Source organism: Leptonotus elevatus, chromosome 5, assembly GCF_054856555.1.
Source record: "Leptonotus elevatus isolate MCC_2025b chromosome 5, RoL_Lele_1.0, whole genome shotgun sequence".
Taxonomy (NCBI): domain Eukaryota; kingdom Metazoa; phylum Chordata; class Actinopteri; order Syngnathiformes; family Syngnathidae; genus Leptonotus; species Leptonotus elevatus.
In genome coordinates, this window is record NC_141243.1 from 15,000,111 (window position 1) to 15,011,910 (window position 11,800).

The 11,800-nt window shown below is 41.1% G+C and overlaps 1 protein-coding gene across 2 annotated transcripts in view; it reads left to right on the forward strand.

The window, feature by feature from the left end:
• The window catches only part of dtx1 (deltex 1, E3 ubiquitin ligase), a 35,022-nt gene extending 24,715 nt beyond the window's left edge, over positions 1-10,307 (forward strand). The window contains exons 4-10 of one of the 2 annotated variants that reach the window (XM_086075282.1): positions 568-629; positions 750-911; positions 2,412-2,473; positions 2,569-2,727; positions 4,463-4,624; positions 5,199-5,288; positions 6,462-10,307. In XM_086075282.1, the coding sequence (XP_085931408.1) occupies positions 568-629; positions 750-911; positions 2,412-2,473; positions 2,569-2,727; positions 4,463-4,624; positions 5,199-5,288; positions 6,462-6,686 (922 nt within the window). In that variant the 3' untranslated portion in view covers positions 6,687-10,307. The remainder of the gene's footprint in view (positions 1-567; positions 630-749; positions 912-2,411; positions 2,474-2,568; positions 2,728-4,462; positions 4,625-5,198; positions 5,289-6,461) is intronic. The other variant, XM_086075283.1, reaches the window with a different exon arrangement.
• The last annotated feature ends 1,493 nt before the right edge of the window (positions 10,308-11,800 follow it).

Genomic DNA, 11,800 nt, shown 5'->3' on the forward strand with positions numbered 1-11,800 from the left:
ACAGCATTCTAAATAATATTGCATCTGTCGAATATGAATTAAGCAGAAAAATCCACCTGTTTTTCTCCATCTCACGGGGCGGCCATTTTGCCACTTGCTGTTGACTAAAAAATCACATCACAGTTGCTCAGGGCTCGGGTAATGACCAATCACGGCTTGCGAACCTCACATAGCCAAACTCAGAAAGCAGGTGAGCTTTGATTCGTGATGACACGAGCCCTGAGCAACTGCGATGTCCATTTCAGTCAACAAGTGGCAAAATGGTCGCCCCCAGAGACGGCTAAAAACAAAATGGCTTTTTGCTGCTTAATTCAACGCCCACAATCGTGATATTAATCCGACTATTGTTTTTAGGCCAGTGGAGCTGAATAGAACATATCATTGTAAAGAAAACATTGGGGTTGACTTCCCGTTAAAATAAGCAAGTCCTTGTCACGTGTGCAGTGAAGTCAAGTCCAAACTCTGTCAGCCTGGATCGGACGCATCCTTGTGCCAGACTGTCTCATCATATCACGACATCATGAATAAAGGACCTTCTCGCTGATTTCAGTTTTCTTTCCCTTACAGGGTTCCTGCTCTCCCAGTCAAAAACTTGACTGGGTCTGGACCGGTGCATCCAGCGCTAGCAGGTTGGATCAGCTGAAATGTTTCCTTTTGTGGCGAACGTATTTCAATACCACTCGCGATCGTTTTTTCAATTTTTTTTCTATGTGTGTATTTGTGTTTGTGTGTTGTTAAATACGCATCAGGTATGACCGGTATCCTGATGTGCGCTGTAGGTCTCCCTGTTTGCCTGACCCGTGCACCCAAGCCCATTCTGCACCCACCGCACATCAGTAAGAGCGATATGAAACCTGTGCCGGGATTTAACGGTATGCGACGCAAGACCAAGAAAAAGCACCTGAGGAAAGGTAAGATGGAGGCGAGAATGGGAATTTGTGGAGTGCGGGGGGAGGAAAACGTGTCGATGAAATCCAATGTTGAGTGTAGACTAAAAAAAAATGGATGACCAAACGAGATCAGCCAACTTTTCTTGTCATCAGCTTAGCTGAGAGCAGTTTACGGGTCGATGGAAACGCTGGACCTCCCACGGGAGTCTTTGTCCTAATTGATCAGCGAGGCTTCCATCCTTAGCCTACACTGCAGTTGTCCTCCGACTTAGTCAGCCCTTTACAGCTCTCGGTGCGCGACACCACTTGTACTCTTGCACCTTTTACTACATCTACCTTGTGAGGATTTGGGAGGATTCCGACAAAAAAAAACGCTACTGAGCACGTACAGGGTTTATTGAGGCGCCAAGGGACAAAACGGCACATCTGTACGTTTGTCTTTATTTTGGTAAACAGTTTGTGTTTACAAATGGAGGCGTCTCAATTCTCACCACAACTGCACCTGTGTCAAAACAAAACCTCAGACAATGGGTGATGTGGATGTGTGATGCGTTGAAAGGAGACAGCACAGCGGCGCAGTGTTCATCTCTTTCTGCCTAGCTGAACCGAACAAAGACATTCGGGCGGGAAAAATGGCATCGGGGGGTCTGCTGTGCGAGCGTGCTCTTAGCTATGCTACACTGGTGCGCACAGAAAAGAAGTAAGGATGGGCGAGTAAGTACCGATACTGGCCTTTTTTCAAGGCAACAGTGATACTAGTATCAGCCACCCTCTTGTAACCATTTTACGATCAGGAACTACAAATTAGAAGAAGATACATTTTAAGAAAAAATGCTATATTGGATAATATTTGTTGTTGGTTATTGTTTTTTTTTTTGGGGGGGGGGGGGGTTATATATCAAAAGTACTAGTGATATTGGTTGCTTAGTACTTATTGATCTGAAAAAAAAGTGGTATGGAACATCCCTAAAAAGAATTATATACAGCACATGGTAGTTAAATGATGACCTCTTCAACATGTCCAGTGGGACCTCTAAATCATGTGAACCTTCCCGAGGTCATACAATAGGATGTACAACCAACTGTTTTCCGGTAAAAATCTTGCTGACATTACATCATATGAGACTTTCTTGCGAGATATCACCAAATTTCATGTCTTCAAAGTAGTGATGGGAAAATGAAGCTTCATGACGCCTCGTGAAGCACTTGTGATATATATTTTTTTACTCCCCTAGATGGTGCTCTTGGTTGCGATGGAAGTTGATTAAATTTCCACTGCATCTTTAAACCAAGAGTGCCATCTAGAGGAGTCCAAAAATATCACAAATGCTTCATGAAGCTTCATTTGTCCATTACTATTTCAGAGTGAACATTTAGATGAACTTTTTTTTTTTTACGTCCCCCCCCCTTTTTTTTTTAATCACCATGGAAGGGTTCCAGTGATTGCAAAGAGGATATATATTGACTATTCTTTCCACTTATCCTTTTCGCATATTTACTTTTGTGTGTGTATTTTACAAGGGAAAACCCCAGAGGATGTTGTCAGAAGATACACCGACAAAATTAAAGTGGCACCAGATGAGGTAAAACACACTTTACACAGGTGTGAAAATTTGAGGGGGGAGGGGGGGGTTCCAGCATTCCGGCGAACGACGACTGACATCTTGTGTTTGTGCAGGACTGCACCATCTGCATGGAGAGGCTGGCCACGGCATCGGGCTACGAAGGCGTCCTGCAGCACAAAGGCATCAAGCCAGAGTTGGTGGGCAAACTTGGCAAGTGCGGCCATATGTACCATCTGCTGTGCCTGGTGGCCATGTACAACAATGGCAATAAGGTGGGTAAAAGCTTGCGAGCCAGCCGTTGTTATGATGTCACTCTCTGGGCTCCGTTTACAAACTCGCCCACTCATTCGGCTCGACTGGACTGCACGGTACTGGCAGAGGATCCAACTCGGCAATTGTTGTACACAGATGGGGATCTTATCAGATTACTCGTATCCATCTCGGAAGCCCAGCGCTGGGACTTGCAGGAAATCATTATGAATTCAGCTCATTTTGGTGCAGTTGCATGAAATATTAACAGAACCCCTTTTTGCTTATGCAGAAGCAGAAAATGCAAGCACATCTGTTTGTGCAATGATCACCAATCATTAGAATGATAGCACGCAAATGTTTGAACTTCACACACAGTTGTTTCGTTTTTCTGCTATATTTATTGTTGCCTATAGATCAGACAATAATAAGAAAATGTAATTTGCATAAAGCTACTCATGTGCTTTGTGCAGAACACAAATGAGTCACCCAATATAAAAGGAAATTCATTGGAGGTGCTTTTACAGCATAGAAAGCTCTCAAGCTGCGTTTTTTTTTCCTCGAGTTGAAGATCTGATGCTGAAGTAGTAAAATGATTGGCTGAATTTCATTTGCTGCATGCCAACATCTACAGGTCCCTCCTTATACGCAATAGCGCAGGGGTCTGCAACCTACGGCTCTGGATCCACATGTAGCTCTTTTGTACTTCTCCTGCGGCTCAAAATATTTGTAGAAATATATATTTTTTTACAGATTTATTTATTAATTTTTTTTAGATAAAATATTCGTCAAATTAATTAAGGATTTCGATTTTTTTTAATGAATAATTAAATATTTTTAAAGAATTCAGTCCAAAATTTTAAGTTGTCAGAAAAAGACGAAAGGTAGATGACCTAGAAATGTCAAAAAAGTGACCTAGGAAGGAAAAGAAAAAAATTATAAAATCCATCCATCCATTTTATGAACCGCTAATCCTCATGTTCATGAAATTTCCAAAAAATGTCACAGAATTGAATTTTAAGAAAGGCAGAAAAAAATAACTATAAAATGTCCCAAAACAAAAGCATAAATCTCCAAAATGATCATAAAATGCACACAAAATTGCAACCCCAAAAAAGTCAGAAACTTTATTTAATAAAAGGCAGGAAATTAAATGTCCAAAGAATCACAATAACATGTCCAAAAACAAAATAACCAATCTTGAAAAGGACTATAAATTGGCCATAAAATGGGCAAAAATATCAAAAAATTTAGAGCAAAAAAGGCACACAAAAAATATATCGAAAAATAGCCATAAAATGCGCAAAAAAAGGAAGAAGAGGGAAAATTGCCAAAAATGTCAGAAATTTGACAGAAAGGCAGGAAAGTCTAAAAATGAAATGAAAAACCAAGTATAACCAATTACAACAATAAAATCCACAAACATAAGATGAAATGTAGAAAAAAAATAATCCCTAAAGTATTTGATGCTGCATACTTTTCTGTTATGGTGGAGCTCTACATTAATGAGCTTTTGGGCCCTCAGTACATTTCGTTCATAACAATGTTCAAATGTTTTGCGGCTCCAGGCCAATTTTTTGTTAATTTGGCCTAAAATGACTCTTTTGACAGTAATGGTTGCTGACCCCTGCAAAAAGAGGCTAATGAAAGACCTCCTCATGCTGTATAATCCGCAATGAGTGGCTAATACTTCAAATATATTGAATGGTGATAATGAAGAGATCCTATTTCTTAATTTGGCACATTTCTCCCAAGCAGGATGGCAGCCTTCAATGCCCAACATGCAAGACCATCTATGGGGAGAAAACAGGCACTCAACCTCCCGGGAAGATGGAATATCACGTCATCCCCCACTGCCTGCCCGGCTACCCGGACTCCAAGACCATCCGCATCGTCTACGACATTCCTGCCGGTGTCCAGGTCGGAATGATCCGACTTCACTAATCCGTCTTGCTTTTTGTGCTCTGATCCAGCCGCTTTCTTCTCTAAATCGACGGCCTTTATCCGCTTAAGTTTTGATGATTCTTATACCAAGGTGAACCGTGTAAGTCACGAAGAACACCGTAGTCTAATCGGTCTCAGGATTCTAAATCGAGAAGAGTTTGAGGCTGTAAGAAATAGAATCTATTACTCATTTTGTATTACCTTTTAACAGCGAAATATTGAATGCTGTACATTTTTTTGCAGCATGTGTTCATAATAATTAGAATAGAAAGCTGCCAATTTCGTCCTGACTCTCCAGTGGTGCTATAAAATGTTCAAATGACCTTTTTGAGAGCAGGCACAGTCTCCCAAAGGCGTCAGCACCGCTCATCTGTCACGTTAGCACAGCAGCCACGTGCGAGCTGGACACCTCCAGCTCTCGTCATCACGCCAGTGTACCGTCATCTTTTTTTCCTCGCCAACCTTTGAGGCATTTCCACAGTTTTTGGCACTGCGCTGACAAATTGTTTGATATTTTGTTGTCACAGTCATGTATCACTGTATGTTTTAGACCAACGAGCACCCTAACCCTGGGAAGAAGTTCAGCGCAAGAGGGTTCCCTCGGCAGTGTTACCTGCCAGACAACGAGAAGGGCAGGAAGGTGAGCCAAGCCACAAAACGTATCTGATGTCAGAAGAATCCCTCAAAGCTAATTGTTGTAAACCGATTTGACATTTTTTAACTAATTAATCGTACAATTTCTTCCTAATGAACTCATTTGCTCCCAAAAACGTATAAAAACGTTCTATTTAAAAAATATATATTGCCATGGTCCCCAAAACAGCAGCCTCTGACCTGAATAGGATGCTTAAAACAATGATAGTTATTGCAAAAATAGGCCAGCAGGTGGCAGCAGAGTATAAGAGATCACCCATGGCCATGTTGCAAAAAAGCGCTTGTGAATAATGATGAAACTTTTCTATATTCTAATGCTAATTGCTGCAAAACGGAAACAGCTAGAATTTTTATTTTTATTTTAGTAGGTTCCATGTTTTTAAAGCAATAGAACAGAATATTCTGCGGGCTCTTCAAAATCCAGTAAAACAGCCCGGAGCGAAGGGGGTTACTTGGCTGGGAGTCAATGAGTTAATCGTGATTAAACGCAACTAATCACATTTTTCTACTTCTGCTTTTTTCTTTTTTTTTCTCGCAGCTGTAAGAAGTGTTTACTTGACTAAAATCTTGAAATTAATGTAAAATGATCAAATAGAAAGCATATTTAGAATCAAACACTGTTCTAATCTTCCAGGTTTAGTTGTGCCAACGGGTTAAAAAAAAAAAAAACGAATAAGCGACTTCAAGACCGGATACACGTCGCACGTTTTGACCGATACTACGTCACACGCACGTTTGTGGTCACAATAAATGGCGGATGATAAAGTACGATATGTTTGGGGAGAGGAAGAATTTTTTTGATAAAACATCAGCTCTCAATGTCCAACAAGACAAAGTACTTCCGTTCAGTCCGTCAAAACCAACATTCCCACCTGGAACTCCCCAAAGTCCCGTCACAGCAACGTCATCTCGCGGCGCATATTCTCAAAATAAGAGCGGATGGAAACGGGCGTAAGTCGCACGTCCGTTTTGCGCATTTTCACAACATTTGCATACAAAATTTTGAAACATTTGGATGGAAACCTGACTTCTGAGAAGACAAAATACGTGTCAAGTAAAACAAAACAAAAATCTTCACAACCCAAATGATCATTCCACATTTATGATCGGAAAAAACATTGAACGGGTGTATGAACTCCCTCGTATGAACTCCATCCAGGTCCTGAAGCTGCTGATCACAGCCTGGGACCGCCGCCTCATCTTCACCATCGGCACTTCCAGTACCACAGGCGAGTCGGACACGGTGGTGTGGAACGAGATCCACCACAAGACGGAGTTCGGCTCCAACCTGACGGGCCACGGCTACCCTGACCCGAACTACTTGGACAACGTCCTGACGGAGCTGTCGGCCCAGGGAGTCGGCGAGGACAACCTGAAGGACTGAACGATTGTGAACAAGTGGAGGCAGAAGCAAAACGATTGTTGTGCTCTTTTTTGCGTTTCTTTTGATCATGCCCGGAGCGTGTACACGTCCTCGGAGCACTTGACGTGCTGCCGGCAAATGTGTCGCTGACCTCCTTTTCCAGGCGAAGCATCTGCACTTGTGGCGCGACCAGGCATCGCGAATGTCGAGGGATTTGCTGCAATAAGATGAGTTGCCAATGACGCTTTTCTCCCTCGAGAAGACAAAACGATCAAGAAATAGATGTGATTTTTCCGAAGGATTTGCTTTTTCTCCCTCGTTTACTTAAGAGAATCAAATATTGTAACAGATGGTGAAGCTTTTCAGTGATTTTTTTTAGAAGTGTGCCCCATCAGCGAAGCAAGGGCTAAAGAAAGTGTCTTTTGTAGCGCATTCGATAGATTCCAGTCACCCGAGAGCTATTTGCTAATTAGCATATGTTACATACCCGCGCAGACATTTAGATGCTCGCTAAGAAATGTCGGAGCGTACATTCCAAGGTTCGACTCGTTTGTTTTGTTGACGCTCTGATAACGCTGACCTCTGTGCTCGTATGCGCTCAATTGGAAGAAAATGTGGCCTTGGGTCTATCCATCATGCTGCCATGCATGAGGGGGGGGGGGGGGGGGAGCGTGTGACTGCATGCGCCCAGGTCCTAAAGGTGTCGGCGTTCTCCCGAGGAGATCCATCTTTTGCGAGGCGAAAATTCTCCCGTGAGTTTTATTTCTTTAGCGTTCCTTCTGCGGCGAGGGAGCAGTTGGGCGTGTTCTCTGCTTGCTCCGCGTCCTCGTCATTAGCAGCAGACATCCTTCCAGGAAACATGCAAATGATGCTTCATCGCAGCGGCAGATGCTTCGCTAGTGTTTCGGTTTTTCATTTTCCCTCTTAAGATGTTATGCCCAAGAGCGAAAGGCTTTTTGAAGACCCTTGCTGGGGATTTTCATTCAAAGGTGATACATACCCTGCAATTCAAGCTCAGTTTGATTGTACGGTTAGTTTATTTTTATACCCTGAAACACTCACCCATGAAGAGCGCTATATAAAAGCAGATGTCAACATGAAACATAAAAATCTGACAATTTTGTCAGATTGTCAGGGACTGTTTAATGATGTATGCCATGTTAATGGACGTCTAATATAATAAGTAGTGTTAGTGTATGCTACTGTTCGTACCTTCATGTAGAATGTGTGTAGTTGACTTGAATAAATATAGTCAATGTATCTTTATGATTAGCGGGGGGGCAAGAACAGCATGAGCGTTGTCATTCTCCCCGAACGGGTCATTTTTAGGGGTGAAGTCGACTTTTCAGTCGACCTTCACTCCAAAGCAAGCAAACAATTGGGTCAATATTGGCTGCGGATATTTGCACTGTTTAATAAATAAACAGGAGCCGCAGATAAGTGGAGTTTGATTTCTTAGATTTTTTATTTTTTTTTAAAGGCCCTGAAAACCTATTTTTATTTTTACGTGATGTTACTTTGTACTGTGTGATTATATGCAAAAGAACAATGGTAAATGGGCTGAATCTCACACGTTCATACATCAAGGGGAGGCTGCTGCCACACAAATTGCTGCCAGGTCCGCTGGGAGCAAATGAGGGTTCAGTGTCTTGCTCAAGGACACTTCGACATAGTCACCAGGGTTGAGGATGGAACCCACAACCTTCAGGCTATAAGTCAACCACTCTTACCAGCTACCACCGATCACATGGTGTTCCCTACAGTTGGGTTTTAGGCCCCACACATTTTTGGAATTAGTTGAGTTTGAAGTGTTGTTGTTTTTTCTAATTTAAGCAAAAACATATCTCCCTCTTTTGATGCAGTTCAAACTTATTTATAGTTATTTGACCTCGGTGAGTATGTCCACCGCTTTATTGCTTTTGCAGATTTCAACAAATCATCAGAAGTTCAGGGATTATTATTTCATGTTTAAGGGAGAACCGTATTCATTTGAAATCATCGTCCTCCCATTTCTTCGCATCCTCCGAGTTGAACACGTCTTTCGAAAATGTGCTTTGACAGGAAGTGAATCTTTGTTGTTGGTTTTTTTCTTACCATCTCTTCATTCGCATTGTTGCCCTTAGCCTCATTCACAATGGATGACACAGCTCTTGTCTTTATATGCAAAAAAAAAGCATAAATCCTTTCTAGCGAAATGATAGAAAATCATAGAAGTTATCAAGTTTTTATCCTAGAAAGAATTAGTAAGTAAGTGATTGCTGCATGATAAAAAAAAGTTACCACCCATTTGTTTACCTAAAGAGGTTTTATGAAAAATACTTTTTCAGGGGCTTTAAAAAAATAAAATAAAAATGATCCACTTGGTAAATGACTCCAGTCAATTGAAAGTATTCCGTTAACAAAAACATGCATGTTTTTGGAATCAAACCTGTGACTGTGAGCGACACATTTGCCGCATCAAATCTTTCTTTTATTACGGTTTCCACTTCTGATCTTATTTCGGCTGTCTACTTTTCTTATCACGCTCCACAAGGCCAAATGAATTGAGACTATTCATTGTTTGGACCTCCTTTCACTTTTTTGGAGGCCTTAGCAAGGCAGAACTATCAGGGAAACGTCCACGTCGTTGAGTCAAGTTTAATGAACTGGAGAAATCCAAATGTTTGCTTCTTGAACATTTTGTCGGCCCTTTAGATTTTCAGGTGTGTACAGACTTGTGTTGAGAGGCAAAATGCGATGTGGTTTGTCATGCCGGATCGACTGAGAGATGGCGTTTATGCAATTTACTACTTTTGAGATGTAAAACTTGATTTATTTGTAGCAAGGACAGTGGTTTTGGGGTTAGTCGTTTTCTTTGTGGGGTGCCTCGCTCCTTTTTGTCTATAACAAAAGCGGACATATTGGAAAGCATATATTTTTGGATGTATTTTCTGACAATTGTCTTTGCGATAACTCTGACATAACCGTTTCCATTTAATTCCAAGTGGGAAGTTATGACTTGTCATACGGCGCAAGATGTAGTATTTGCTACTGTAATCAAAAGTCATTCATGTTTAATGCTTATCGTACATCTTTCAAATATAGCGTAAACATTTAGTGCGGTTATACTGTCCGTTGGTATCTCTCTTTGTCTCTTTGAGTCAAGTGTGCGTCTCATAAGACAAAAATCATAGGCCCATGTCGTCCTTCCAAGACTTCCCGACCGAGATGCATGCGAGCTACTTTAATGGCAAAGCGTATGAAATCTTCAAAGGCTGCTCTTTGGAAAGGTCAACCAGATGATGTTGCCATTTTAGCACCGCGCTCCGCATCTTTGCCTCAGAACATTTTCTTTTACACGAGTGAAGGAGAGAGAGAGAGAGAGAGAGAGAGAGCGTTTGGCTGATTTCTCCACTTTTTTGGATATGCACAACATGCTAAATGTTTTGACATCACTTGAGCAGCGTCAATATTTTCCTCGTTCTCAAAAATGGAACTGAAATGAGCTTAAAGAGACATAGAGACTATGATTTAACTATAAAGGGCTTTTTAACCAATAACCGGTCTTTATTGAATCGTGTTGACCTTGTTGCATGTTTGTGTCTTTCTTGTGGACAAAAATGGGACAATAAAGGTGCCCTCAATGGGGGTGATTTTGTTTCACTTTTGTCACCTTGACCATCATTTTATTGTGTCTTATTTCTGGTATGTAGATTAGAATGTGCTTTACTGGTCATTTAAAGCCGCTGGCTACTGAAGTGTGTGTGGGAGCAAAAGGGCGCGTTGGGACGGCGGCGTCAACCGTGACGACCTTGCCGCGTTCGCACCAGCGCCAACCCAGTAGCGACCTCGCATTGGTCACGTGTCCTGCCTAATAGGACGGACGCGCTGGGAGACTGCTGCGGAAGTGCAGGTTTGTCAGCTCTCATTAGCATTTAAATAAGGCAGAGAGCAGCAGTAGATACAAACATTAATGTTAATTTAAAATGACTGTTGTGTTATAATTGCATTTGGTGGCGATTTTTATAGTCATTATTTTGCATGTAGACGTCTTGTGTATTGAGCTTTCTGCTCTAAAAGATTTATGCTGTATACGACGCAATTAAAACTAAAAAGGTCTATTCTGACTTTTTTTTTCTTTTTCTTTTTTGCCAAGTAAACAATAATTTTTTTACATCATACCTTCACTTTTTGGAGATGACCCTTAAAGAATTAGGAAAGTGGCACAAAACAGGCCAAATGGTTTTCACCAACATCAGAGACTGAATTTAAAGAGGAAGTCAACCGTAACCATTTCTTGACATTACTATGTAATATGTGACCTCATTAATCTAAAAATGACATGCTGATTAATATTACATTTGTGGACTATAAGTTAAGAAGCAAATCAAAAAAGATGACATCACAGTTGCTCAGGGCTCAGGCAACGACCAATCACAGCTCCCTTGTTTTCTGTAGCTGAGCTGTGATTGGTTTCTACATGAGACCTGAGCAGCCGTGATGTTATTTTCACTCTATAGCAAGTGGCAAAATGGCCACCTTCTGATATGGATAAACAGTTGGAACAGTTGGATCATACATGTAACCTATTACAAATTCCATCCACTCAAACTAAAATTCTAAAAACATTTTTGTTAATGAAATAAATAAAAACAAGAGTATTTTAAAAAAAAACTACCTTAACTCACCTTTAAAAAATGTATTCACAATAATTTAAACACGGCATTCTGATTAATATTACATTTGTGGAATATGAGTTATGAAGCAAAATCCAGCCGTTTTAATCCATCTCAGGGGGCGGCCATTTTGCCACTTGCTGACTGAAAATGACATCACAGTTGCTCAGGCAACAACAACCAATCACAGCTCACCTGTTTTCTGAAGCTAAGCTGTGATTGGTTGTTACCTAAGACCTGAGAAAATTTGATGTTATTTTCACTCAACAGGAAGTGGCAAAATGGCCGCCTTCTGATGCTGACAAAAAACTGCTGGATTTGTCTGCTTAACTCATATTCCACTAAGGCTATATTTACCAGATTACTGTATTTAGACTAGCAGGGCTGCATAGAACGCATTGTCAAGAATTTTTTTGTTGGGTTGACGTCCTCTATAATGGAAATATTCATGTGATGTACAAATAATGCAACTGTGTTTGG